The sequence below is a fragment of the Lontra canadensis genome, unplaced genomic scaffold (genome assembly GCF_010015895.1).
Source record: "Lontra canadensis isolate GAN:19392208 unplaced genomic scaffold, GSC_riverotter_1.0 scaffold32, whole genome shotgun sequence".
Taxonomy (NCBI): Eukaryota; Metazoa; Chordata; class Mammalia; order Carnivora; family Mustelidae; genus Lontra; species Lontra canadensis.
In genome coordinates this window covers 6,234,316-6,260,276 of record NW_022631026.1, presented here as the reverse complement: position 1 = coordinate 6,260,276, position 25,961 = coordinate 6,234,316, and the positions used below count along the sequence as shown (strand labels likewise).

General features: G+C 49.6%; 1 protein-coding gene across 4 annotated transcripts in view; it reads right to left on the bottom strand.

Annotated features, from left to right (window-relative positions):
- The window catches only part of ASAP2 (ArfGAP with SH3 domain, ankyrin repeat and PH domain 2), a 166,729-nt gene that overhangs the window by 77,962 nt on the left and 62,806 nt on the right, over positions 1-25,961 (bottom strand). For all 4 annotated transcript variants that reach the window (XM_032866807.1, XM_032866809.1, XM_032866808.1 and 1 more), the window contains exon 3: positions 11,326-11,471. In XM_032866807.1, coding sequence (XP_032722698.1) covers positions 11,326-11,471 — 146 coding nt within the window. The remainder of the gene's footprint in view (positions 1-11,325; positions 11,472-25,961) is intronic.

The window sequence follows — 25,961 nt, the reverse complement described above, 5'->3', positions numbered from 1 at the left end:
TGACAGAGAGAGACACAGCAAGAGAGGGAACACAAGCAGAGAGAGAGGGAAAAGCAGGCTTCATGTTGAGCAGAGAGCCTGATGCCGGACTTGATCCCAGGACCCTGGGCTCTTGACCTGAGCCAAAGGCAGGCGCTTAACGACTGAGCCACCCAGGCACCCCTACCTTTTTTTTTTTTTTTTTTAAGATTTTATTTATTTGAGAGAGAGCAAGCATGAGGGGGAAAAAGTCAGAGGGAGAAGCAGACCCCCTGCTGAGCAGGGAGCCTGATGCGGAACTCAATCCTGGTACTCTGGGATTATGACCTGAGCCGAAGGCTGTGGCTTAACCCACTGAGCCACCCAGGCGCCCTGATTAAAGTTTTTATTTAGGTAATCTCTACATTCAACATGGGGCTCAAACTCATGACCCTGGCTGGGATCAAGAGTCTCATGTTCTCCGAGTAGGCAGGTGCCCTGCATATAGGCAATCCTGGAAGTAACAATCCTTTCTTCTCTCTCCCTGTCTTCACTTTTCCTGGGTTCACTTGGAAAAGTCTGACGAGATGAGTCAGTAAGTAGTCAAAGGTTTGTGAACTCACAAGGAGAAATAAAATGATTCAGTCGGTGGGGCAGACAAGGCTAGTGAGCAGAAAGCAGGAAAAACCTCAGTACGCGATTGTCACCCACCCGGGGAATAGACACCGATGAGGAGATGATGGGCGGGGTGGGGGGGGGGGCACAGCCATCCAGAAGCCACATTTCTGTGCTGTTCTTCCTATTTTTTTGTGGTGGCAGTGGTGGTGGTGGTCTTAAAATTCCTTGTCCCTGCTCTGTCACTTCCATACTCTATAAAATCTTTCCACTTTCCCTCCTATGCTTCCTGAGCTCCCAGGGGCACCGCCTCACCTGCTCCTTTAGCTCTGGTCACTGGCGACCACTGGCTACTGACCTGGCCAAGGCTCCATCTTGGTCCCACTGTACACCCTGCCTGGGAACCTCAGTGCTGCCACCTCCTTGACTTAGGCAATGAGGAAGATGGCTCTGCCAAGTGAGAATCCCAGACAGGATTCTCTTATCAGAGCTATTTTTAAGAAGCAGCACAAGAAGAGAGAATCATTACAGGGAAAGTCACTGGGCAGACCTCCTACCTCCAGGCCTATGAACCTAGAAAAGAACAGGTCTTCCCAGGGCTCCCCTCCAAAATCCTCAACAGGGTCCAGTTCTCTTTGGGGATAATCAGCTTGTCCTTAAGAGGCCAATGGATCCCTATATAAAACACAGCTAAAGAATCTCACTGAGACTTACCTGTGTCACGGAAGTTTATTTTAATCTGTCTCGTTCATGAGAAACCTCAGAGGCAATGACACTTTGAGATCTGTGGAGTTTTTCTTTTCTTTTTAACATGAGCAAATGCTGCTCAATCACAGAGTCAAATAAAAAAGCAAAGCTTCAAAGAAAGGCCAACCACAAGGAGGCCCAGCACCTCGTCGGGGTGGAAAGTTGAAAAAAGACCTCAGACCTCACTGATTCAAATAAGGGCATAATTCTTCGCAGAGGTTTCAGTATTACTAAGCATAAGTATGTATGGAACAGTCACCACCTGCTGGAAACCTCCAGTTCTCTCCGGGAACCAGAGCCTAAGACCCAGGAGGACGTGTGGGTGGTGTTGCTAGGTGTGCTGGGGTAGCGGGTACAGCTATACACCTGTGCTGTCCAGTGTGCTAGGCACCAGCTACACATACCCGCTCACATTTAAATGGATTAAAATTAAATCAAGTTAAAGACGGAGCTCCTTAGTTGCAACAGCCATATTTCAAGTGCTCAAGACCTCCACGAGGCTACTGGCTAATTACGTGGGAGCAGATACTGGCCAGTCCCACCCATGCAAAAGTTCTACGGAATGGCAATGCCTTAACCCAACAGCTTAAACAAATTTTAAGCAACTTTATTAAAGTATAATTAACATATAATAAGCTACACACATTTTAAAGTATATAATTTGGTAAGTTATGACATATACATACAAACACCCACATCAAACCATCGCCTAAATCCAGACAGTGAACATATCCACCCCCTAAAAGTTTCTTTGTGCCCCTTCTGCAAGCCCCATCTCCCAGCTCCTCAGTCCCCGGGCAGCCACCAATCTACTTCTGTCACCAGAGAACAGTTTTCATTTCCCCAGAATTGTACATCTCCGGAATCCGGCGGCGCGCACTCCTCTCTGTGGCCGCCTTCCTATCTGCCTGGAGAGTGAGTGCTCCCTACTTGGAGAGCCATCCGTGCTGCGGCACCAACAGTGCACTCCTGCTCCTCGCTGAGCACTGCTGCACGATCCGGCAAGACTACAGTCGGGGGATCACGACTCCTGTCACAGGCTGCAGAGTTATTTTCAGTTTGGGGTTACAACAAACCTTACAAAGAAAGGTGTTATGATGATTCAGGGGCTGGACTCTCAAATCAAGGTCGGAAGGCCTTTTGAGAAGGTGACATTCGAGCAGTGGACCAAGGGAGCCACAGAGCCGGGGGAGAATCCAGTGGGAGAACATTCCTGGCAGAGGGAATTCCTAACATGAAGGCACCGAGGCGGCAGTGTGCCTGGTGGATTCAAAGAAGTTTTCTCTGTGCTTTCCAAAGACGGCTTATTTGAAAGAATGGGCATGCAGGCAAAAAGGTTTTTGTAGAAGCAGATGGTATTGGGTATAATGGTCTAAATCCCTAAATGGCCCTGGGCAGTTTGCTGTCATTTAACCCTTACCTTACAACTATTCTGAGAAGTAGGTGCTGCTATCCCCATTTTACAGATGGGCAAAGCTAGACAGGGCTAAGTTACCCATCTGGTCCCCAAATCCCAATGAGAAGAAGCAGAGTTGAGCAGAGAAGCTGAAGCCACAGCTTGTCCCACAGCTTGTCGCTGCCAGAGACAGATTCATCCCCCAAGACCGGAGCAGGAGGAGCTGGGAGGCTGAATACGGGCTTCCCTCCGAGGGGCCACCTACATCGGAGCTCCCTTCTAGTTCCTTGTTACACGAGCGGTTCATCAGGAGAACCATCCAGGTCACTTTCGCTTCTGGGGTCAGTGCAGAGACTTCTTCCCTGGCCGGTTGGGGTCTGAAGCACACATCGCCCCACAATCACCCCCATCTCCACCCAGGCTGCCGCCAAAAGCCGAAGAACCGGCTGGTTTGTTTAATTAAAAAGGGAGGGGGGTGCGCCTGGGTGGCTCAGTGGGTTAAAGCCTCTGCCTTCGGCTCAGGTCATGATCCCGGGGTCCCGGATCAAGGCCAGCGCGCTCTCTGCTCAGCAGGGAGCCTGCTTCCCTCCCTCCCTCTCTGCCTGCCTCTCTGCCTACTTCTGATCTCTGTCAAACAGATAAATAAAAATCTTTAAAAAAAAAAAAAAAGGGGGCGGGGGAAGCCACGCTGATCTCGGGTTAAGTTTAACACAAACTGAAGGATCACAACCAGCCAGCTGCCAAAAACACACCCCGGCGGCTTTCACACCAGACACGCGGCGGGCTACAGCTTAGCGGTCGGTTTCTGCCTTCCACGCTGCATCTCCGCAAGTCACGCTGTTTTGATCTTTCACGTTCTAAGTGGAGAGAAAACAGGGACCCTCCGCCCCTCTCCTCCATTAGGGGCGGGAGCTGCACCTCCAGCTCCGCGCAGCCGCGCTGAACCCCGCGGACGGCTAACTCCGAGGCCCCCGAGAGCAGCAGAACCACCCAGGATTCCACAGCGTCTCCTGACATGAAAACGACGGCATCAACTAGGGTGTTTCAAACTTCTTGCCTCCTAGAATCCAAGGATGGGAGATACTTGCGGGCTCCATCGAGGCCCGAGCATCACCGTCCCCGTCTCCCTGGGGGTAAGCCTCGGAGGCACCTCACCGGCTGTCCTCTATGGTGGCCGGCTCCTGACCGGTGACGTCAGCGTCACGGGGAAACTCAGCAGAGGTGCACATGGTTAGGAGCTCTGAGAATAGGCCCAACAAAGTGTTCTAACAACCCTCCCGGTGCTACCACTGCACCAAAGTTTGAGAACCACCATTCAGCAGGTGCAGCGTGGGGCCGTGATTTTTATTCTAACAAGTTCCAGGTGATGCCCTTGCTGCTGGTCCGGGAACCGCACTGTGAGAACTACTGCTCTAGATCAATGCTTCTCATCCTCTGGGGATCTAACGAAAATGAAGATTCTGGTGCAGGAGGCTTGGAGAAGGGCCTGGGAGTCTGCATCTCTAAGAAGCCCCAGGTGATTCCACTGGAGTCCAGGCTAGGGGCTCTGGGGCAGGGATGAGACAATGTCTAAACGCTCTTCGAGTAGGATCTGAGACATGCAGGTACCGATGCGGTTTGCCAAGTTTTCGATTTCAAGGAATGACCGATTAATAGCTGAAAATTCCCAGACAGAAGGGAAGGTACACAGAGGAGCTAGGACCTTGAATTTATCTACACAGACTGGCGGATGACTCCCCACAGAGGGGCCGGGGCCGGACTCCGGGTCGAGCCCCTCACCAACAGGAGGAGACACGGGAAGCAGGACTCTGACAGCTCGCAGACCCCCTTCTGTACCACCACCTCGTCCAGCCACCAGCTCTGGCCCTTCATCAGTCTTCTCTCCTTACCAACCTCCCCTGGAACAGCAAACACCTGCCGTCCCCTCCTCCCCCTATGGCTTCTCCTTGGGCTACTGCAACTTGTCCCGGCTTTTACCCAGGCAGGAGAACAGTCCCTGTGGCCTCCCGATCACTGAGGCCTCTCATCTGGCCTCCTGCTCTGCGGCGGCCAGGACAGTTGACCCTCGCCTTCATCCACACCCGTCTGTCCACACATGCTCACTTAGATTTCACAGAGTCCCCTATGTCATGGCTGTTGTCCCTTTAGCAGCCACCAGTTGAGAAAACACAGGATGGTGAGAGAGAACAGAGACAAACCCTGTCTGGAGCTCATTAACGCTTCAACTGATTAGTCCCTAATAGTGCATCCTCCACGCATCTGACAAGTCATTAGAGATTCATGCAAGGCACGTGTTCATGAACTTGCCACCATGTCCACGTGCAGATGGTCCTGAGGACCTCGTGGCGCCCACAGGACTCCCTGGCCCCACCTCCACCCCAGAGACCCAAGGACCCAAGGCGGGGGCCACGTCCTCGGGCTCTGTGGCATTCGCACCGTGGCCATCGGAGCACACAATGCTTCTAATAAAAGCATTTGTGTGTCCCTGGCCAGAGGGCAGCGCTCACCGCCTGGACAGCGCCAGAGCGGGCCCAGTCACCCAGCGCGCGATTGATCAACCTCTGGAGGCCTCGTTCCCACCCCCAGCTTTTCCCACGTTCTCTCACTTCTACAGGTCCGTGTACCGGGGGAATACAGGGAGGGAGCAATGTCTTCCACAAGAGGAAGAAGGGAAGAAACAGTATCAAAGTTCACTTAGACGTATGAGGTGTCTGTGCTACAACCAAGACACAGAGGCTCTCACATTAGCTTTGCTGCTTTTGTTGTTCTGGTTAAACTAAGGACATGCTTTTACTTTTGGTCAGGGACTTGGGAGTGTAGGAAGCAGCTTACAGGGCTGAAGACTTGCAAGTCTAAGACAAAGAATTTCCAGCTGCACATAAGGCCAGTTAAGAAGTCAGCGCAAAGGTTTCTGGGCATCCAGAGTAACCGGCAGCTGGCCTGTCCACAGACTCCATCCGCCCAGCTCTCCAGCCCTCGGCACTCAGAGCTTGGAGATCTTTACTTTGCATACAAGAGCCTGCAAGCCAAGCCATCCTGTGCTCCAGCTCCCAGCGCTGTGGAAGGAGAAACAGTGGAGGCAGACGCCGGCGGCTGTAAAACCCAGCAATCAGCAGGCACAAGAGTGTCAGGATACTAAAATGTCCGAAATGGAAAGTGGGTAGTCTGGCACCAGTCTAGGGGCAGAGACGGGCCATAGACCACGTGCGAAATGCCAGGGGTTCTCTAAATTTCAGCATAGTTCAGTAATTAACGTCCAAAACAAGTCTTCCTCCCAAAAAGAAGAGATCATGATCAGTGCCCCTGTTAATAATAAGAAGGTAAGACATTTTAATATATGACATTTTCAATAAATGAAGTTAAAAGAGAAGAAGTACGAGGCGCCTGGGTGGCTCAGTGGGTTAAGCATCTGCCTTCAGCTCAAGTCACAATCCCGGGGTGCTGGGATTGAGCCCCGCATCGGGCTCCTTGCTCAGTGGGGAGCCTGCTTCCCCCCCTCCCTTTCCTCCCTCCCCCTGCTTGAGCTCTCACACATGTGCACATGCTCTCTCTCAAATGAATAAATAAAAATGTCTTTAAAAAGAAAGAGAGGAGACATGTGCGTAAGTCCGGAGGGTGAAGACACCTAGCAGAAAGCTCTCTGTGCTCCACGCGATGTGACACGCTCTGTTAGTCTGGAGACTGAGCTCAGTCGGACCACACCGGAGGATGTGGCAGGAGAACCCAGCTGATATCCACACGGCAGGCTGGGACGCTTCTCTGCCAGGCTCTGCCCACTCACAAGGACAAGGTCCCAGGCAGCCCCACACCCCAACAGAACCTCACTAGCGCTTTGCTCTGCTCCTAGAATATCTTGTAACACCCAACAGCTGCCTAAAATGAATTCCTAACTTAGGTGTATGTTGGTCGGTGGAATTTTCAAATTCCTCCTTCTTTCTTTTTTTTTTTTTTTAAGATTTTATTTGTTTATTTATTTGTCAGAGAGAGAGAGAGACAGACAGACAGACAACACAAGCAGGCAGGGTGGCAGGTAGAGGTAGAGAGAGAAGCAGGCTCCCTGCTGAGCAAGGAGCCCAATGCAGGACTCGGTCCCAGGACTCTGTGATCAGGATGTGAGCCGAAGGCAGTGGCTTAACCAACTGAGCCACCCAGGCATCCCTCAGATTCCTCTTTCATTGTGAGTGAAGTAAGATTTCCTCAGCCCCAAGGCTGCCCCCAGATCTCACATAGGGACTACGTCCTTCCCTGAGCATCTGCTGGTCCTGTTTCCCCCCAGGGCAGCTCTGCAGACGGGGAGCACATACATATCACCCCCAAGTCTCTGAAACCAAGACAGGGACAGCATATCTGGGAATGACCTTTCTACAATCTGTCCTCTAATGCAGCCATTCATTAGAAAGCTACCTCCCAGCACAGAAGTGGTCCCTGGAAAATCCTTCCAGGATTCTCACATCCATCTGGTAAGAGGAAAAGAACCTAAGAAACTGGGCTGACTTCATAACCAGTTTCATTTCACACATGTTACATTTCTGGAGCTGCCTTATTTCTCCCCTTATCCTGCATAACTGCAGAGAAAATTCATAGGCTCTCTGAAAGTGAGAATCTCACCCATTACTAACAAAATCTCACTCTATATTAAGTTGGCCTTTCTCTGGAGACGCTCCAACTGCTTTATAAACATCCTCTCTCGCCACAAAGCAGGTAGGTGGTAATTTTCCTTTCTGGACAAGGGGAGAATGGACCATCTTTAGCCACCCAAGATGGAAATGTTTTTAAATGCCTGAGAGAAAGTAAAAGCAAGGCTTTAAAAATAAGAGATAGGACAGATGTGACCAAAAATAGGAGTAAGAATGGTATACAAAATACCAAAAAAGGAGAATTCTCCTGTAATCGGCTCACTCTCAGCAACAGCTTCTTAGAAGAGGCCCCTCGGTGCTCTAGTGGCTGGATGGCTTCGCCACGGGCCCTGGCCCAGAAAATCAGGCCTGGTGAATTTAATTTTGGCACAAGTAAGAGATTTTCTCCCTCTCTCTGATCTTTGCCAGAGACAGGATCAACAACCCTAACTCCATAAAGTACAAGCTGAAAGCAAAGGGAGGCATCCAGACTCAAAGCCACTACCACCAGGACTTGGGTTCCTGTTTCCTGATGACACGAGGGTGTCACCCGCGAGCTGGGCTCTAGCTGACAAAGACCCCCCCTCCCCCCACCGCTTTCCTCTCGATGCTGGCCCTGAGTGGGCCTGGTGTTTCCACCACAGAGGAAACTGAGGCCCCACAGCAGAGGCCACTGCAGCTCCGCCCGACCCATGTTTCCCTTGATGCTTTCCCTGCACCGCCGTCCTTCCTGTTCCGTCTTTTTCCCTCCGGAAGAGTTGACAAGAAACTTTAACTTCTTTAAATGCCGCCATGGACACAGCATGGATTTGGTGATCTCAACTCTATTGCTTGCTGGCTACAGACCCGGGAAGTCATTTATTGAGTCTGTGCCCCCGTTAGACGAAGGTAGCAGGAGCTGTCCTGCACAGGGGTCAGGAGGACCGAGCGAGTGTCCCCTTCATACCTAGCCCGCGGCCTGCCACCCCGCGGGTGCTCAGCAGCAATGGCCACTGCCGGCTTCCTCAGGGCAAAAAGGTGTGCAGCCGGGCCTTGTCGCCGTTCCTGATTCCCGCAATGCTCAACGTGGCAAAGCCGCCACGGCAAGGTCCCAGCCTACCTGGTCTTCAGTTTTGCAGAAAACTGAGAACAGAAGGGGCAGTTTCGTTAACTGTACAACAGCTCATGTTGGCAAGGAAGTGCAAGCTGGCTTCCTGGGGATTCCACCGTGAGGAGGGCTAAGGTGGGCCCTTCTCCACCGTCCCCAGCTCCTTAAAGACCCCAGAGCCTTCTCAGTTACACCGTCTCCAGAGCGGGAGAACCAGACTCCCTCCAGGGAGCTGTTGTAAAGATTAAGTAAACTAAGCGTGTCAGGCAATCAGCGGGGGTCTCTACACAAAACCAGGTGTGGCACTACTCCCTCCATGCTACACTGAGAAAAGCCAGGTCTGGACAGCAGCTGAATGGAGAGGAAAGAGTAGCTGCTTTCGGTGGGGTGGGGGTGGGGGTGAGGGGGTCGGGGAGACCCCTGCCTGAGGCCCTGCTCATCCTCCGGGGATCCCTCCCGCCGCCTCCCTTCTGGCTCAATCCTGTTCCTCACTCACACATCTTCCTCTTTCTTGGCTTTCCTTTTCATTTTGCTAAAGCACATCCTGAAGGAGTTTCAGAGAAATGACGCACAGGAGCTGAACGTTTTGAGTCTAGCCTGACTGAAAATATCTCTGGTTCTACTTGCATGCGCGGCTGCCTGTGGCTCCAGGTTGGAATCCTGCTCCTTAGGAGGTTAGTGGCCTTGCTCCAAGCCTTGAAGTTCCCAGTGCTACTGAGGAGACGTCAGAAACCACTGATTCCTAATCCACCATGTGCCTTCTGGAAGTGTGAAGACTGTTCGCATTTTCACACAGATATGCCTAGAGGGCTCCTCCCTCCCTGTTCTGGGCTCTGACCAGCCTTCAATCTGGAGACACGAGTGGTTCAAGTTCAGGGACCATCTTGTCCTCATGACGCCCTCCTGTCTTCCATTCATTCTTTCTGAGGCGCCTGTCCACTGACTGATGGGCCTGAAGGATTCATCATCATGTCTGTGATCTGTTTTCTACTTTTCTATTGTTTCGCTTTTTTTTTTTTTAAGATTTTATTTATTTATTTGACAGAGAGAGATCACAAGTAGGCAGAGAGGCAGAGAGAGGGGGAGGAAGGCTCCCCGATGAGCAGAGAGCCCGATGTGGGGCTCGATCCCAGGACCCTGAGATCGTGACCTGAGCCGAAGGCAGAGGCTTAACCCACTGAGCCACCCAGGCGCCCCATCACTCAGAAGAATTAAATGTAGTTTCTTTTCTTTCTTTTTTTTTTTTTTTTTTAAGATTTTATTTATTTGAGAGAGAGAGAATGACAGAGAAAGAGCATGAGAGCAGAGTGGTCAGAGGGAGAAGCAGACTCCCGCTGAGCAGGGAGCCCAATGTGGGACTCAAACTCGGGACTCCAGGATCATGACCTGAGCCGAAGGCAGTTGCTTAACCAGCTGAGCCACCCACGTGCCCCTAAATACAATTTCTTTAAAGCTTCTTCTGCTGTCTGCATTACTCCGGTTTCCTCTCTAAGTCCTCTTCTCTGCTTGTTTTGGTCTCTCACTTTGGAGGCTGTTCACTCATACTTTGGCGTGAGGTGCCCAGAGTCACGGAGGGGCTGACCCATGGAGGGGCTGGGAGAGTGGGCTGTGGGCTGACAGTGTCCCAAGAGGCCCCCACAGGTCTCTGGGGCCATTCAGTTTCTACAGTTGAAAAAAAAAAAAGCTCCAATCTGACTCCGTGGTGACAGCCTAATAAGCATGTCTGCCAGGGTCCAGGGAGCTGGGCTAATGGGGGACCAGGGATCCCCAGTCAGGATGCTTGCCACCAGCTTGTTGGAAGCAGGAAGAAATGGGTGATGAATTCGACAAAAGTCCCCAAGAGATTGCAAATGAGCCCAGGTAAAAAACTTAAGAACAGTAACAGCTTTTTAATTTTACCATTTCCAACTGAAATCTCTTACAAGTGAAGACGGGGAGAGAGACCCAGAGCCTTAAGGATCTGGTTCTTGTCCTTCCCCGTTTTAACTCCTACACAATGTTCCCTTCTTTCTGCCCCGCCACGGCCAGACGTACGAACCCACCATCATCACCATTTCAAGAATGATGAGCTACTTTTTCACTTGTTATTTGCTTGCTGACAGGAGAAATGAGAATGGCACTGCTGTTTGCGACCTTGACCTGCTCCGGTCACCCATGACCTTTTGAAGCCGGGGGAGAAAAACAGGAAAGGGAGGCTGGGGCCATCCCAGTGTGTATTCCCCTTGTGGAAGAAGCCAGGCAGCGGGGTCACAAACACCCCCTCAGGCTGCCCACTTGTTCAGAATTCTGTTCCCACAGCAAGGAAGGCCCAGAGCTGCCAAGCACAAGAAAGAACCCCGTTCACCCACGTTACCCGGCACCTGCCACAGGCAAGAGTCCCAACTCCACGTTCCCACTTGCTTAAAAAGCGACTTTTTTTAGGCTTTGCATTTGGGAGCATAAAAGGCCTTTAAATATTCATGGCAATTTCTGTGCTTTGATTATAGGTTACCTTGCTGTGTAAGACAGGCCTGGAACATATTTATTAAATATTCTAAGTTTAAATGCCCACCATAATTACCAGAAACAGATGATTCTATGTAGTTTATAAACTTGAAAACTGAAGTCAGGGGCCCTTAAGAAGATGAACGCATTTATCCATTTTGTCCCACAGCCGTGTATATTTAAAATGCCCACTTGAATTCAAAAAGCCATGTTACTGTAAGAATTACAATTCTAAAATTTATTCCAAAGTGACCAAATGGGTATAGAAAATATAATTCCTTTAGGCACCACATGAGCTTTGAAATGTATTTCCAGACGAGCAGACACACCTCGGCTACCCTCTACAGGCTACCCTGCCGACTAAAGGAACTGCACGCACTTGACCCGCGGCCTGACAGCTGCACTTGTGTGATGACACTTACCAGGTTTTTGAAAAGTGCTGTCAACTCCTTTGTAAACACCGAGAACTTCAGGAACGCACTTCCTAAATCCGGGTCATCTCGGCACACGCAGTTGCCCCCAAACTTCTCCAGAGCCTGGGTGTACTGCTCCTCGTTTTCCACGTGAGCTATAACAGCAGTGGGAGACGCCCCGTTAGTACAGCAACCTCTCCAACCTCTTGCTTAACAGCTTCTTCCTAAGTTGTGAATAAAACTGAACACATTAGCAGGATACGAATCTGAAAAGCGTCGAGCTGCACCAGGAACAGAAATCACTTCGCTGTCCTGACAACGGTCCCGTTGCACTGGCAACAGATCCCAAGGAAGGAGCGCGACGACGACCAAGATGGAAAGAGCCTCCTTGAACAAGCCCCCAGCCTCCAGCATGTCAGATGAGGCGCCAAGGGTACCCCGAGGCCTCCCACATCTCCTAGGACCCCTCTGTGGTGTACAAGATGGCAGGAAGCACCAGCCCCGCCAGGAGACTCGGTCCTCTCCTAGAAACTCAGGAAGACATGCCCGCTCCTCTCTAGTGAGCCCTGAACCAGAAGCCACATGCCACGGCTCTCCTTTCCACACGGCAGGAGCTGTGGACCTTGGAGCACAGGCTGGGGCCACAAAGGTCAACGGAGTGTCTCTTGTGTTCTGCTCATAAACATCCTCTGTTCAGGTGCCCTGCCTTCCCCGACTGCTATACATCCCACAGATGTCTCCTTCCTCCAGGAAGCCTTCCATGACTCTGTCCTGTGCCCCTGTCCTTGGTCTCAGCATGGACATTGAAATTGGGAACGTATGTCTCAACGTTAGACATGTTTAGAAGACAGGGACTAAATTTTACTTATCTTTGTGCTTTAAATACAAGACAACACACTGTTGTCCGAATAACAACAACAAAAAGCAAACCCGTGTAATCTATCTGACAGCATTTTACTATCATTAGGCCTTAATGCATGGAAACCTGGATTCTGAGTCTCCCTCTCAGTGGTTCCCAATCCCTTTTGGACACCAAAATGATAACATAGATCTTATCAGACTGTAGAAGCCGCCACCCTGCTTCAGAACTCTGATTCAGAAATGGAGGCAGGTGGAGGGGCCCAGGTAATTCTAGTAAGTTAATGTGGTTGACTATAATCCCCGTACTTCTAGGTCATTTCTAAGTGAATCCAGCCAGTCTGTGATAAAACAACTGTTGTTTTCATCAAGCACCTGATTTCTTTTTTTTTTTCTTGATTTTATTTATATATTTGTCAGAGAGAGGGAAACAGAACACAAGCAAGAGGAGTAACAGGAGGCAGAGGGAGAAGCAGGCTCTCTGCTGAGCAAGGAGGCCGAAACGGAACTCGATCCCAGGATCATGACCTGAGCTGAAGGCAGATGCTTAAATGACATCTGAGTCCCAGGCGCCTGATTTCTACGTTTTCCTCATTTCAACGAGAAATGTAACACGACCACTTTGTAAGCACCACGGGGCAGACAGACATGTAGCATAAACTTGTATGTGAATGCCATCAGATTCTTCCTCAGGTAAATTAAACCACTGTCGGCCAATGCCAATTCCTGGGCCTGGTGACCGGGGAAACATGAGGAACATTTATTTGTGACGGGCAGCCCTTGACCCCAAGCCAGATTCCTGTGATCCATGAATGGTGTGCCTGTCCATTGTACCAGGGAGGAGCTATGCCCTAGACCTCCAGTACTGGCCTCTGGGGATTCCAACGTTGGCCTCACAAATATAAGAGAAAATTAATTTCGCTGTTCGAGCCCTTTTCCTTGTTTTTTTCTTTGCCATTTCAGAAAAGGACCTGAGAGTTCTAGATAAATTAAATGCATTTCTGAGACTACACTCAGCAAACAAGACAGAAAAACACACACAGGGGCCCTGAAGAATGTGTGTCAGAGTAGGAAGCGCTCCCAGAAGATCTGGGTTCCAGGCCCATGCCTTTCAGGGGCGTGGGACTGGTGAGTAAATGGTCAAATGTCTCAGCCACATGAAGGTTAGAGATCCGCTGTGAGATACTCACAAGGTTAGGGTAAGAAGCAAAGAATAGCGTGGGGACACGAGCTCAGCCACGCTCAGCAAAGATCCAACAGCACACACGGTAAACAGGAGCACGATGTCATTTCTACGGAGTACGGACAATGTATCCTTTTTCTACACCTCACAACAACTTTGTAATAAGACCTACGCATTCTTCCTCATCATGGTGAACATAAGTCGGGGCGCTCAAAGATATCAAATATTTGTCCTGGGAAACAGGGCCGGCAAGCGGCCAAGCCGGGCTTCATATCCAAGTGCATTTCACCCCAAAGCCCACTGTGCTGCTCTGTACTAGTGTTCGGTTCAACAAGAAAAACAGCTTCCCTAGCCCAAACAGGGGCCCACGTTTTAGATTTTTAAAATTCTATTTCAGAGATGGGTCAGTTACATCGTCTAGTTCACTTCAGTTAGAAAATTCGAGCACATGTGGTTTAACAGCAAAGGAAAGCTCCTTCCAAACCACATGCTCTTTTATAACTGTTTCAGAGTTGGTGGCCAAGACGTGGGCAATTCCAGCGTGGCTTTGGAAGGGAGTGACAGCCACAGCAGACATCTGGGGCTGAGGTCTCCACTGGGTTAGAGAAACAGGATACAAAGGCCAAAGTCGCCTTGGGAGCCACGTGGTGCCCCCCAAAATCGTGCCTGTGCCGCTCTACGCGAATACCCAAAAGGCAGGGGGAGGGAATTCCCTGTCGTTAATGCCGATTAGGTGGCCTTTAAGCCTTTGTTCAACTTAACTTGGTAACACTGTGAGGTCTTAATATTATCATCCCTATTATCTTCTGAATAAATCCAGTGGAATTCAGAGGGCTTAGAGACTTGCCCGAGATCACACAGTTGGTAAGACGTAGGCAGGAATACCACTCTTTTCACCTTGCGGGCTGCCTCACAGCCCGTGGTCACCAGTTGGGAGGAGGAACCTATCTTTTCCCTTCACTGGCAGTCAGCCAACTGCACACAGAGGAGGAATAGCAAGACCTCACATTACGGCACCAAGAAGTACCAACAAACCTCCTATCACCCCTCCTTCTGGGCTTCTCAACTGACTGGGTATAGGGTGTTTTTAAAAATTCTTTCCCTTACAGGGCACCTGGGTGGCTCAGTGGGTTAGGCCTCTGCCTTGGGCTCAGGTCATGATCCCAAGGTCCTGGGATCGAGCCCCACATCAGGCTCTCTGCTCAGCAGGGAGCCTGCTTCTCCCTCTCTCTCTGCCTGCCTCTCTGACTACTTGTGATCTCTCTCTGTGTCAAATGAAATAAACTAATAAAAATCTTTTTTAAAAAATTCTTTCCCTTATAAGTCTTTGAAACAATGTGTTGATTCCCACACTCTAATCATGATCCGTGAAGTTCTGAGCTCATCATCACCATGATTTCCTATACTTATATTTAAAGTGTTCTGATCCACTGTAATCTACTTTCTGATGCTCAAATTGTCCCAGCTTCGGTCAGTGGAAACTTCTTCATGCTGATCTACTTGGGGTTTTTAACACAAATTTCTCTTCTTGCAAACAGATTTGTAACTTCTTGATAAATATGAGAGCCTCGTATCTCTCCGTGTCTTCCTGAAACACCCAGCAGGGTCCCCACCGTAGGAACAGTAAACCCTCCACAGATACGTATTCACTGACTGAGCTACTGCTCCAGATCGCCCGAAATTTGAGATTTTCCTACTCGAGAACAGAAAGTTGTTGAGTGCCTTTATCTTTCTTTTGCCAGAAATAAACTTAAAATAGGAACCTGAAATAAATAGCTTGGGAATAAAGTTTCTGGAAAAGAGCCCAAACTGGTCTATCAGCTTTTATTTACAAAATTGTTGAAAGCTGTTTCTCTAAAAAGAGCTCACTCTCCTGCTTCCCCCGTTGTTCAAATATATCTTAAACTCTGGTTCTTATTAATGATCCACATCCAAACGTCTTTGATGTGGGAGGGACTTAGGGACATGAGAATCCAAGTCCCTGAGACCACAGCAGCAGGACAAGAAAGACCCCGTTTCTTCTCCATTCTAACCCCACAGCCCTTCCATTTCCCACACCTCACAGCCCCAAAGTCCCACTTCCCACCAATCCAATCAGAGGGATGAAATGAGAGATTCACACTGAAAAATCTCTTATGAGGCCAGCAAGCATGCATCCATTTAGAAGGACTGCGTTTTATTGTGTGCTTTTTAGTTTACTTGATTCTGTTGTTTTAAAAAAAAACAAACCCTCCTATCAAGGAGTAGGCCCAGTGTATATAGTTCAAAGCTGGATCCAAAAAGGACAAAAGGCAGCCCCTTTACTCCTCCTCAGCGGGCCCAGCGCAGGGAGGAAGCAAGCCCAGGGCCCCAGCACTGCCAAAGGTCAGCCCGGGCCCCAGTCAATTCACCCTCCACCAACCTCCACATCCACCTCAAATATTTCGCTCATCACCTCCAACCCTGCAACAGGGGTAAGGCCGTACGCTGGGGCGGGACACACACAAGAGTGAGCACCGTAGCTGGCATCAATGTCTAGGGAAAGACACATGAATCCACACCACGATGGCCTGCAACGTGGCAGGTGTGGGGATTAGGAGCCTCCGAGAAGGGGACATCTGAACTGAGGTTCCAAAGTTAGGCAGCAATTTCCAGAGAAGGAACAGGCAGGTAATCAACCCCAGGGAGCAGCGCGGAGCCCCAGGTGTTCAGAGGCTATGAATGCTTTTGTAGGTTTCCAGTCCCTGCATGCCCATAGCTCTCAGCTCTCCACTCCATCCCACGGCAGCCCAGGCCCCAGGTGCCACCCGCACCCACTGCTGGGTCTTCTCAGTTGAAATGGGACCTAGTCCAGAATCTTCCCTTTACATACAGGGAACCGAAGCTCAGAGAAGGTGCTGACTTGCCCGCATTCACACAGCAGGTGTGCGGCAGAGCTGGAACAAGATCTCTGGTCTCCTGACGCCCCTTCCAACATTCCCCCATGGGTCCATCACAGCCACTATTCTTGGCTCTAGGCTAACACGAATGTGCTCCTGGCCCCCAGCCAAGCACACACACTGGTAACCCAGACACCAAGGGCCACAACCAGAGAAACGGGGGTCGGCAGGCCACCCTGACTGGCACAGTCCAAGCCCCTGCTCCCGGCCAGACCATGGGCCCCTCAGGGGTCCAGCTGACACAAACACCTGCTGACACCCCCACATACCAACCACCCATGCAGGCTGCTTTGCCAAGGGCGCGTAAGAAGAGACGTATGTTCCCTCCGGTAGTAGCTTTACAAAGGCACTCCCAATGGCACGCTGATTAATATTCAACCGTGTGCCACCATTTTAATGTCAGCACAATCTGCACAAGTGCACCCGAAGGAGACCACTTCCTCTTGCGCTGACGACCCCATACATCGCCTGGTTTTGCGTCCAAGTTGGAGCACAAAGGCTCCTGGGGGAACAACTGCTTCAAGTCAAAGATAATCGTGTTTCCGACAGGATCTCTGCCCTGTGATCTTTCATCCCGTGGGAGAAAACCATTTTTAGAGCTTTATTTCCAGAGTCAGCCCAGATGAAAACCTTTCAGTTCACCATCTAGTAATCTGTATCAAAAGTCTAAGACATTTTTGACATCCCATAATCTCACTTCTAGAAATCCCTTCTAAGGAAATAATCCAGGTGACCAGAGGTGTGTGTGCAAAATAACTTGTCAAGAGTGAAAACAGAGAGTGTACAAAGCGCCAACAATGTGCAAATGAGTGAAGAGCTATCTCTATAAGATGGAACATTCTGGAGGCTTCTGACATCATGAAGTAGGAATAAGCTCAGCACAGAAAACACGTTTAAGAAAAAAAGGGGCGGCAGGATATGAAACTGTATATTTAGTCTCAACTTTATAAAGTTAGAAGTAGAGAAGAGGTTGAAAGGAAAATCCATCAAAATGCTAAGCGGTGGTGAAAACGGTGAGTGCGCCACCAGGGCAGCCGGCGTACAGGCCCGGGCCCCGCTGTCTATGCAGCACCGCATCCTCCCCCAGTGCGCAGCCTTCAGCTGTGGGAGCTCCCGTGGAAGTGGGAACAGCCAGCCCGGGGGCCGCGGTCACCGTCCCGCCCCGCAGCCTGTCGCACACGGGGAGTGGGAATGGCCTCCGGCCATGAGGCTGTGCTACTGCTCCTCTCAATCTTCTAAACTAAGCGTGTATCATCTTTATAACTAGAAAACTACATGTAGAATCAATACGATAGAACAGACTGAAATGCCCACTGCCATGGCTAGGGCGTTCCGGCTCTCTGTGCCTGTGCCTGCTGAGGGTATCACAGCGTGAATGCTTCCCCGAAGGCTCTCCCGGACAAGCCGCCACGACAGAGGCAGTCTTTGGAACCTGAGTACCTACCTGAATGGCTCTGACAAGACACAGGGACCTACAAACCAGAAAGGGTTTGATGCGAACACCCTTCTCTTTGACAACCCCTAACTAAGCTCACGCTCAAGACAAGCAAGACGAGAGAAACGTGGTCCCTCTCTTGGAGCTCCGTCACCTGCAACGTCTCCAACATCCTGTGCTCTTTTCTATTTTCAAAGCTCATTTTTTCTAACCCTTTCCTGGGGCGTCCCCTTTGACATTATGGAAAGCACCAGTCCTTACGGAAGGGATCACGGACATATCTAGTCTGCTTACGTCCAACACAGGAAGCGAGCAATGATGTTATTAATTAAGGTCAAGGTGTGGGCTGGCTGCTGAAACAGGAACACTGTCGTCTGAGATCACCACGTATTCTTTGATCCTGCCCTTGATAAACGACAACACGGTGACGTTGGAAGTCTGTGTGAAGGACCCCACGCAGCCCTAGATGCCTCAACATAAGACACCCACCGCTCGCGAAAGCGCCTTGGTGGGGGGACTGAGACTGATGCACCAGACGAGGTTTATTTTTTATGCCAGTTTCTTGTCCTTTCAGATTACAGGCTCAGATACAGAAAACCCATCAAGGTTCACTTTTATTTACTCTTCTGTATTTCCCGAATACCCACACTCTGTCGAGAACATTCTTGGTACTAAAGGGTAAAAATCCAATCATGTTGAAATCCTTTCCTGCAGCAAGCACTGAAGAACACGGAGATCCGGGAAGCAGAGCCGCTCCCTCAAGAAGCAAAGCTCCATAAGGGAGAAAGATGCACAGGCGGTCAGTTTGGTGCAGAGAGCACAGCCAGAGACGGAACGACCCTGGGGGGCTTGGGGGCGGGGGGGCAGGTGTGGCCAGAGGACAGGGAGCAGCCAGCAGGGCCCAGATGCATCCCAGGTAAAGAAGGGCCCCCAAAGGCTGTAAAGTGACACGGTAAGACGTGCACCTAAGAAAGCTGGATTTGGAGGGACAAAGATGAATAAAGCTTGGTGCCTGCCAATGCACAGCTCAGCAAGACAAAGAGAAACAAGAAATGCTCGAGAACAATCCATCACCATATACATTACAAGAGGGAGAACTGCAGCTCGAAATGGGGAAGTGAATACATTTTCTGGGGCTGGTGATGGAAAAGGCTTCCCAGAGGAGGTAAAGCTTATGAGTTTCGTCCTTCAGAAGCCGGTCCAGGAGATGAGAGCTGCAAGCAGCCAGCTGCTTGACTCACCCCAGACAAGTTATCCAAAGAGCGGCTTCCCATCCTAGGGCTGCTCTGCGACCACATCAGAGAAGGAGGGAGAGGCTCTGGCTGCAGAGTTGGCACGGCTCTCCTTTAGCCTGGGATCCCCAGGTATCTGGCACAGAAAGCAGGGAGGCAGACAACATCTGCTGACCGGACTCCCGGCTACTGGAAACCTTACATCCAATTACACAGATGCCCCCTGTTGGCAAAGCGGCTTGACCAGCCACACTACACAGTGTTCATTTTGTCACGGCAAACTGCTTTCAGCCTTTTCCCCCCTTGATTTCTGCCTCCCCATCCCTAAGGATACAATTCCCATTACTTACAGATGCTCACCAGACTCCTCCCTACCCCCACCCCGCCCCACTTCTTTGAGAGCACTGCAGACCAGGAGAAAAGACCGCTCCGTGGTGTGCCAAGACCTCCCAAGTCGTCACGCCCAGGAACCAGCAGCCTTGAAAAACCAATGGTCTCCAAGCCTCAGGTAACAGCTGCTACTCGTGCAGGCAAGATTTTAGATCAATAAACACATATATACATATGTACACACGCACACGACCTTTCAGCTCTGTGACTCTGGGCGAGTGAACAGAGCTCGGAGACCCCCTGAACAATGCTGAAAAAATGTAGTCAATGTTTTACAGTAAGTAAGGCAGTCAACTCTGTGATGATATCCACATCTATAAAACATGGGGGGTTAGCAGATCACTGGTTCTTTAATCTTTTATCACAGACATCAGTAAAAATCAGAACAATGTTTCTGATTAGCTCTCCAGGACAAAGCATCTTTATGTAACTTCCCATACAATTTTCGGGATGCACAGACCCTTTAAGTCTGTCCACAGACCCTACTTACCAGGTGAAAAAACCCAGCCTAGATGAGCTTAAACTCCCTACCAAATAAATATGGTGACCCTAAGTATGACTCATGTTAATACTTGGGACTTTAAGTCACGCGTCTTAGCGTTCCTTCTGATTAGCCATCCTTCCGTGATTAATATGCTGATCACTGCTGACAGGATTCCACAAGTTACCCACCTAAATTCTAATCATTCTTCTTAACCAGCAGAAGAGAGACCATAAGCATCTCAGAGACTCGTAAGTGGAAGACATCTCAAGGTCTCAAGAGTCCATGACCCCACCACCCCTACAACTTCCGTAGAAGAGGCACCAAGCCTTTGCTGAAATCCTTCCAATGACCAGCTCACTTCTCTCTCATATTTAAGTCAAAGCTTGCTCCCATGAAAATACCGTTTAGAAAGGAACAGATAATAAGCTTCACTTCCTGGTCCTAGAGAATGCCCTCATAAGCCCTCTCCCTACCTCCCAAGCTAAGTACTAGGTCCTTCCAGGGTCCTCCTATGTTGAGGTTTTCAGCTCTAAGATTTTGAGGTCCCTCTTAAAATGTTGCTTTTACAATTCAATAACAGGGTAACCAACTTTTTTTTTTTTTTTTTAAACATACTTCCCCCAAGGTCACCTGACTCAGCTTTGAGCTTCTCACACACTGGTTCATGCTGAGTTGTGGTCAAACAAAACCACTTGGAGTTCTTCAAAAGGCTCACCATGGCTCCGCCAGCTGATATCCAGGAGGGTCCCAGAGCCTTATTGCTCGCTCGTTCTCCACTATGGACCCTCGTTTGCAGCAGGTGCACTGAGCACCGGGAAGTGGGGTTCCACGGTCAAAAGCAAAGATGGGGAAGCAGATCTGGTTCTGAATCTCAGCTTCTGTAATTGCTAGCTGAGAACCCTGGGCAGATTTCTACTCTGTGCCTCACTGACCTCACCTATAAATGGAGTTGCTGATAGTACCTAACTCACAGGGATGTTGTGCAGACTATATTCATGGAGGTAGTTGTCTAGCACAGAGCTGGCCCCACAACAAATACTTCTTGGGTGTCAGATTATTATGCCTCCACTCTCAAGTTTATGAACATCCACACAGAAACATTTTCTTTTCTTTATCATTTGTCATAATCTCCTATTCCTTTTGATCACAGACATGGTAACATGTATTTTGTATCCTGAGTTTTATACTCTGAAAATGTCATCATAAGCATTTTTCTTCATGTTGCTACATAACCACAGTTCCATCAAGCAGTATATCCTAATTCAGTTATTGGAGGCTTTCAGGTTTTCTCTGAGATAACTGGGACAATGCAATGAGCATCTCTGGGCATCTTCCCACATAAAGAGTTTTATTTCTCTTGAGGTGAACCACCAAACTGCTTTTAAAAAATTCCATGCCCTAGCTTTCAGTGCCACAACAAAGTAGCAGAATACCCGTTTCATCCTACTCATGCCAATCACTGGGGATTACTATGATTTAGTTATTTTCTCACGTAATAGTAGAAAATCATGCCAGATATAGTACCTTCTTCATGCACAATGAAACATCACTTCCTCAACTACTGCACAGGTTTCTTTCAAACTGCTCGATCTTTAAATTATATAGGTATAATAGAAAAAGTTCTCTGTATTAATTTTAAGCTCGGGATTAATTTAATAGCCATATTCTAATTAGCACTGTAAAAAAGGGAGAAATACATACACAAAATTATTAAATTCTCATTTTCTTCTGTAAAAGGAAGATGGTAAGGATTTACAGGAAAATCAGCATTTCTTTCTTTGTACTTCTCATTTCAAGGGAAGTGACAACTACTCTAGGACATTCAGATAGAGGGTAAAGAAGATATCCCTCTCTCAGTAAGATCTGCACCAAGTCTTCAAGATACAGTAATTCTTAGAGAAGTGAAAATGAAAGTTCCCCGTTGTTTCCTTCTTGATAAAGATGAATTTTCCACCCACTGATAGGTCAAACAGCTAAAAAATGTTAGCTTCAACTTCCCAGTGCAGGGGAGGAGAAGAACACCTTTGGACTGAGAGAGAGCTTGAGACATTTTAAACTAAAAAGTTTTAGAACAAATACAAACTGGATGTTTTTAAGAGGTCAGAAAGCAGCTTATGATGAGTGGGAAAAATTACTGTAGAAACTGTTTCTCAACAAACCATTATAATAAAGGCTTCTGCAAACCTATACACAAGATTTCTAGAAAATGAAGATAGCTGGACTGTCATTGTTTTTGAAACATGGGAGCAAATGTAATATACTTGCTATTATGTAGGAAAACTTGCTTTTTATCTGTGGGGACACACATGCTACACTTTGGCTCAGGACAAATGTTTAAAAAGTCACACGTGCGTGTGTGTGCATGTGTGTGTGTGGGGGGGAGTATCCTCAAAGACCAGCAGCTTCAGCGTCACCTGGGAACTCAGTCAGCAAATACTTCATCCTACAGGCTTCATCCTATAGCTACTGAACCAGAAATTCTAAAGATGGAGCCGCTCAGCACCCCGTGTTTTAATAAGACCTCCAGGGGATTCTCGGGCACTCTTAAGTTTCAAAACCACTACCCTAACGCAGAGGTTGGCAAACTTTTTTCCTAGAAAGCAAGAGAGTATATACAACAGGCTTTGTAAGCCAAGAGACAATCCTGAGGTGACACTGTAGGTACCCGGGAAGAGGGTGAAAGCCAGCCTCGGCTCCCCGGCTGTAAAAACACATCTGGCTGCCCTACAGCATCTCGGAACCCCCTTCTGCTTCCGTCTGTACAAACCCTCACCCAGCGGAGCACAGCAGTCGGCCGCAAGTAGACTGCTCACATCTAAAATGCTAAGTTTCTCTCCTACACGAGGAGGACAGTCTCAGAACTTGCAGCAGAAACGTGACAACACACAAAGGAAGGTTCAAGAAAATGGACAACGGCTCTGCCGGCCTCGGTGTCCGCCGCTGAAGGGAACACACGGCGAGCGTGTTTGCGGCCTCTGTGCTTACTGCGTGCCCTGAGCCATGCCTATCACTTCTGCCTTGTTGCTCAGTTAATCTTCACTAATATTTTCAAAATATTAATATTCCTGTCTCATGTGTGAAGAAATGGAGGCTCAAAAAGATTCGAGAATTTCCGATGACAGGCTTTCTGAGGGGGGCACACGAACTTCTACTCCAGGCTTCTTGGGTTCTAACACCTACGTGCTCTTCATCCCAAACTCCACTCGCCTCCAAGAATTAGTCGCCGACCTCAAGGGCCTGCCATCTAACTGAGGGGCAAAGCCCAGCAGACACAAACCTGTTCGAGAACAATAAAGAACAACACTGCAAGGGTAAACAGGGCCTGTGTATTAGGAACTCTTCCAACGGACTCAACTGCAAAACTCCGAATTTAGAGGTGAGATGCAGAAGGCAGAAGAATGCCCCCTTCCGCCCCAAAGACGAGCACGTCCCGATGCCTGGACCCCGTGAAGATGTTCTGCAACTTGACAGATGGGAACTGAGGTTGCATGTGAAATTCAAGTCATTCATCAGTGGAACCTGAGATGGGGAGGCGATCCTGGGTCACTGGGGTCGGGCCCAGGGCGCTTGCAAGATCCTGAGCTATGCACGAGGGAGGCAAGAGTCTGTGTGCGCTATGGACAAAACGGTGTCAGGGTGCCCCCACCACCCCAGGGTGATGGTATGTGTAGTGAGGCCTCCTGGGAGATAATCAGGTCTGGTTGAGATCACGAGAGTGGGGCTCCCAGGGTGGCGTAAGTGCTCTGACAAGAAGAGATGCCCCAGAGCCTACTCACTGTCCACCCCGACAGGACTCGGCGAGAAGGCAGCCACGTGCCGGCCAGGGAGACAGCCTGCACACAACCCAGCCATGTGGACCCCCTGGCCTCCGGCTTCCGGCCTCCAGAACTATGAGGCGCAGACGTCCACGGATGAAGCCACCTGGTCTGGGTGTTCTGTTAGGGCAGCCTGCGCAAAATGAGACAGAGTCACAGTGACGAGTGTGAGAAAGACTGCACCGGCCGTGAGGGGTTTCGAAGATGAAAAGCCACAGATCGAGGATGCAGAGCTGGAAAAGGCAAGGAAGCACTCTCGCCTGGACCCCCAAGAAGGAGCACTGCCGACGCCATCACCTTAGCCCCACGGGCCCCATCTCGGACCTGGGTTCTCCAGAGCCACGAGATAAATCTGTCCGTTTCTCATTTTCACAGTTTTTCTTGAAAGTTGTATATGAGATTACTTTATTCCTGCATCTTCTCAATTATCTCCTTGTGTCTGCCCTTTTCCTTTCCTACTTGGCGAGATTCGGCTTTTCCATCCTAGGATCGTTTTGTGGTCTCTGCCAGGTTTTGGTCCAGTAATAACCACCTCGCGAGGGCGAATGCCCACATGGACAGCTGTGCCACGCGCCCTGTCCTGCTGGACGTACTCGTGCAGTGTAGACGCCGTAGGTCTTCTTGTAAACCCGGACCACTCTGTCAATCTGCGGACCTTTGGAGTGAGCTGGCACAACCCGGACTCCACCACGCTTTCGGATGACTCCACCACACTGTACTTCTGCCTCAGCTCTTTGCAAAGGGGGAAAACGTAATCTTCCCACAAATGTGGAAGAACGCACCAAAATGCCTTTCACAGTTCTGGTTCCCGTCAGAAGTCACAAAGGGATTAAACTTCATCTTGGCCACTGTGGCTTCAGTGAGGGCCACAAAAGGGAAAAAACGAAATGTGTCATTTTAAGGCACTCAGTTTACAGTAAGTTGTCCCAGCAGCCACAGAAAACTTATATAAGAGAGTAAGTAACCTTTTTAGGTTAACGTCTTCAACAGGAGCCTGGGACAGGAGGGCTTGTGTCCAGACCAGGAGTGGGGCTGGACAGCAGACGGTATACAGAGACAGAGACAGCCTACAGCAGAGAGACACTGGGGACAGGTGGGGATCAGTTAGAGGTCAGCTGGGGCCAACCCATGACAAATCAGGAAAGCAGGCAGAAAAGCCCCAGTCTCAGAGAAATTAAGGAACTCAAGACAGGAAAGGTATGAGGCGGTGTAAGGCATGAATGGTGAATTCTTTCTGTTGTTCTTTTAATCACACGTGAAATGAGTGCTCTTCCCAGGCAAGCAGTGGCTTAGGACATGAAGCACAGTCATGACCAAACCACATGGGCCTCCTCTTGGAACTGACCGCCCTGAGAGACAGCATGCGTGGACGCTCACAGGGCCCCAGCCCGACTGCGGTCGCCCGCGGCTAATCCCTTCCTGAATATGCCCCACGGATTGCTGGTGTCTAGTTCTAAAAAAGTTTCATTTATCCTCACACTCCTCTAACCAAAAATATTCAAAGGAATATGAAACTAAAAGCAGTTCTGGAGAGGAGTTCCAAAAATGTTGTGTATGGTGTCAGCACATCGAAAGAAAAGGTAAGGGTTTTCCTCCAGAAGTCACCGAAGAAGGTGAGTTCTCTGAAGCAACCACAAGGCTCTGAAATAAAGCCTTTGGGATCCGTACTCTGACTTTAAAATAATTCAGATTCATGGCCTCATAACAAGTCAGACTTGGCAGGATCTACCAGACGGGTAAGAGATGACAGAAATAGCAGCCCCCCAGCACAGCCCCACCACCAAGGGCTCGCTAACGGTCAGCCTGCTGTGTGGCGCCTCAGGAAGGACACAGGTTGGGTGCCTGAAGTGTGAGGTTAAAATTCCAGAACCAGCTTCTCCCTTCCTCAAGCCTCCCTTTCCTCTAAGAAAGTGGCAAAACGCCCTTCCAGGCAGACAGAAGAGCAAGTGCAGAGGGAGAGGGCACAGAACGTGGCACACTGGGGAAACAGCACGTTATTTCCCAGAAGGACCCCTGGAAGGCAGCGTGGGCCCAGGAGGTGTGAGGGGCTCGGTCTGCCTCTGGCGTCCTGCTGTGTTTACTGAGCCGAGGCTTACGCTGGATCGATGAAGGGAGGAAGTGGCGATCTCATAAGCAAAAAGATCTGGAAAAGGCTAAGAGAGTCCTCCTCCCACACTCCACAGGGGCAGGCTGAAGTCTCCGGCCAGTCCGGCAGGAACAGACACCTGCTTACCTGTGCTTGACCCCAATTTCCCTACTGCTACAGCCTACGCAGGCCTTCCTCATCTCTCCCAGAATCTGGAACTCGCCTTCATGAACGTCAAAGTGGA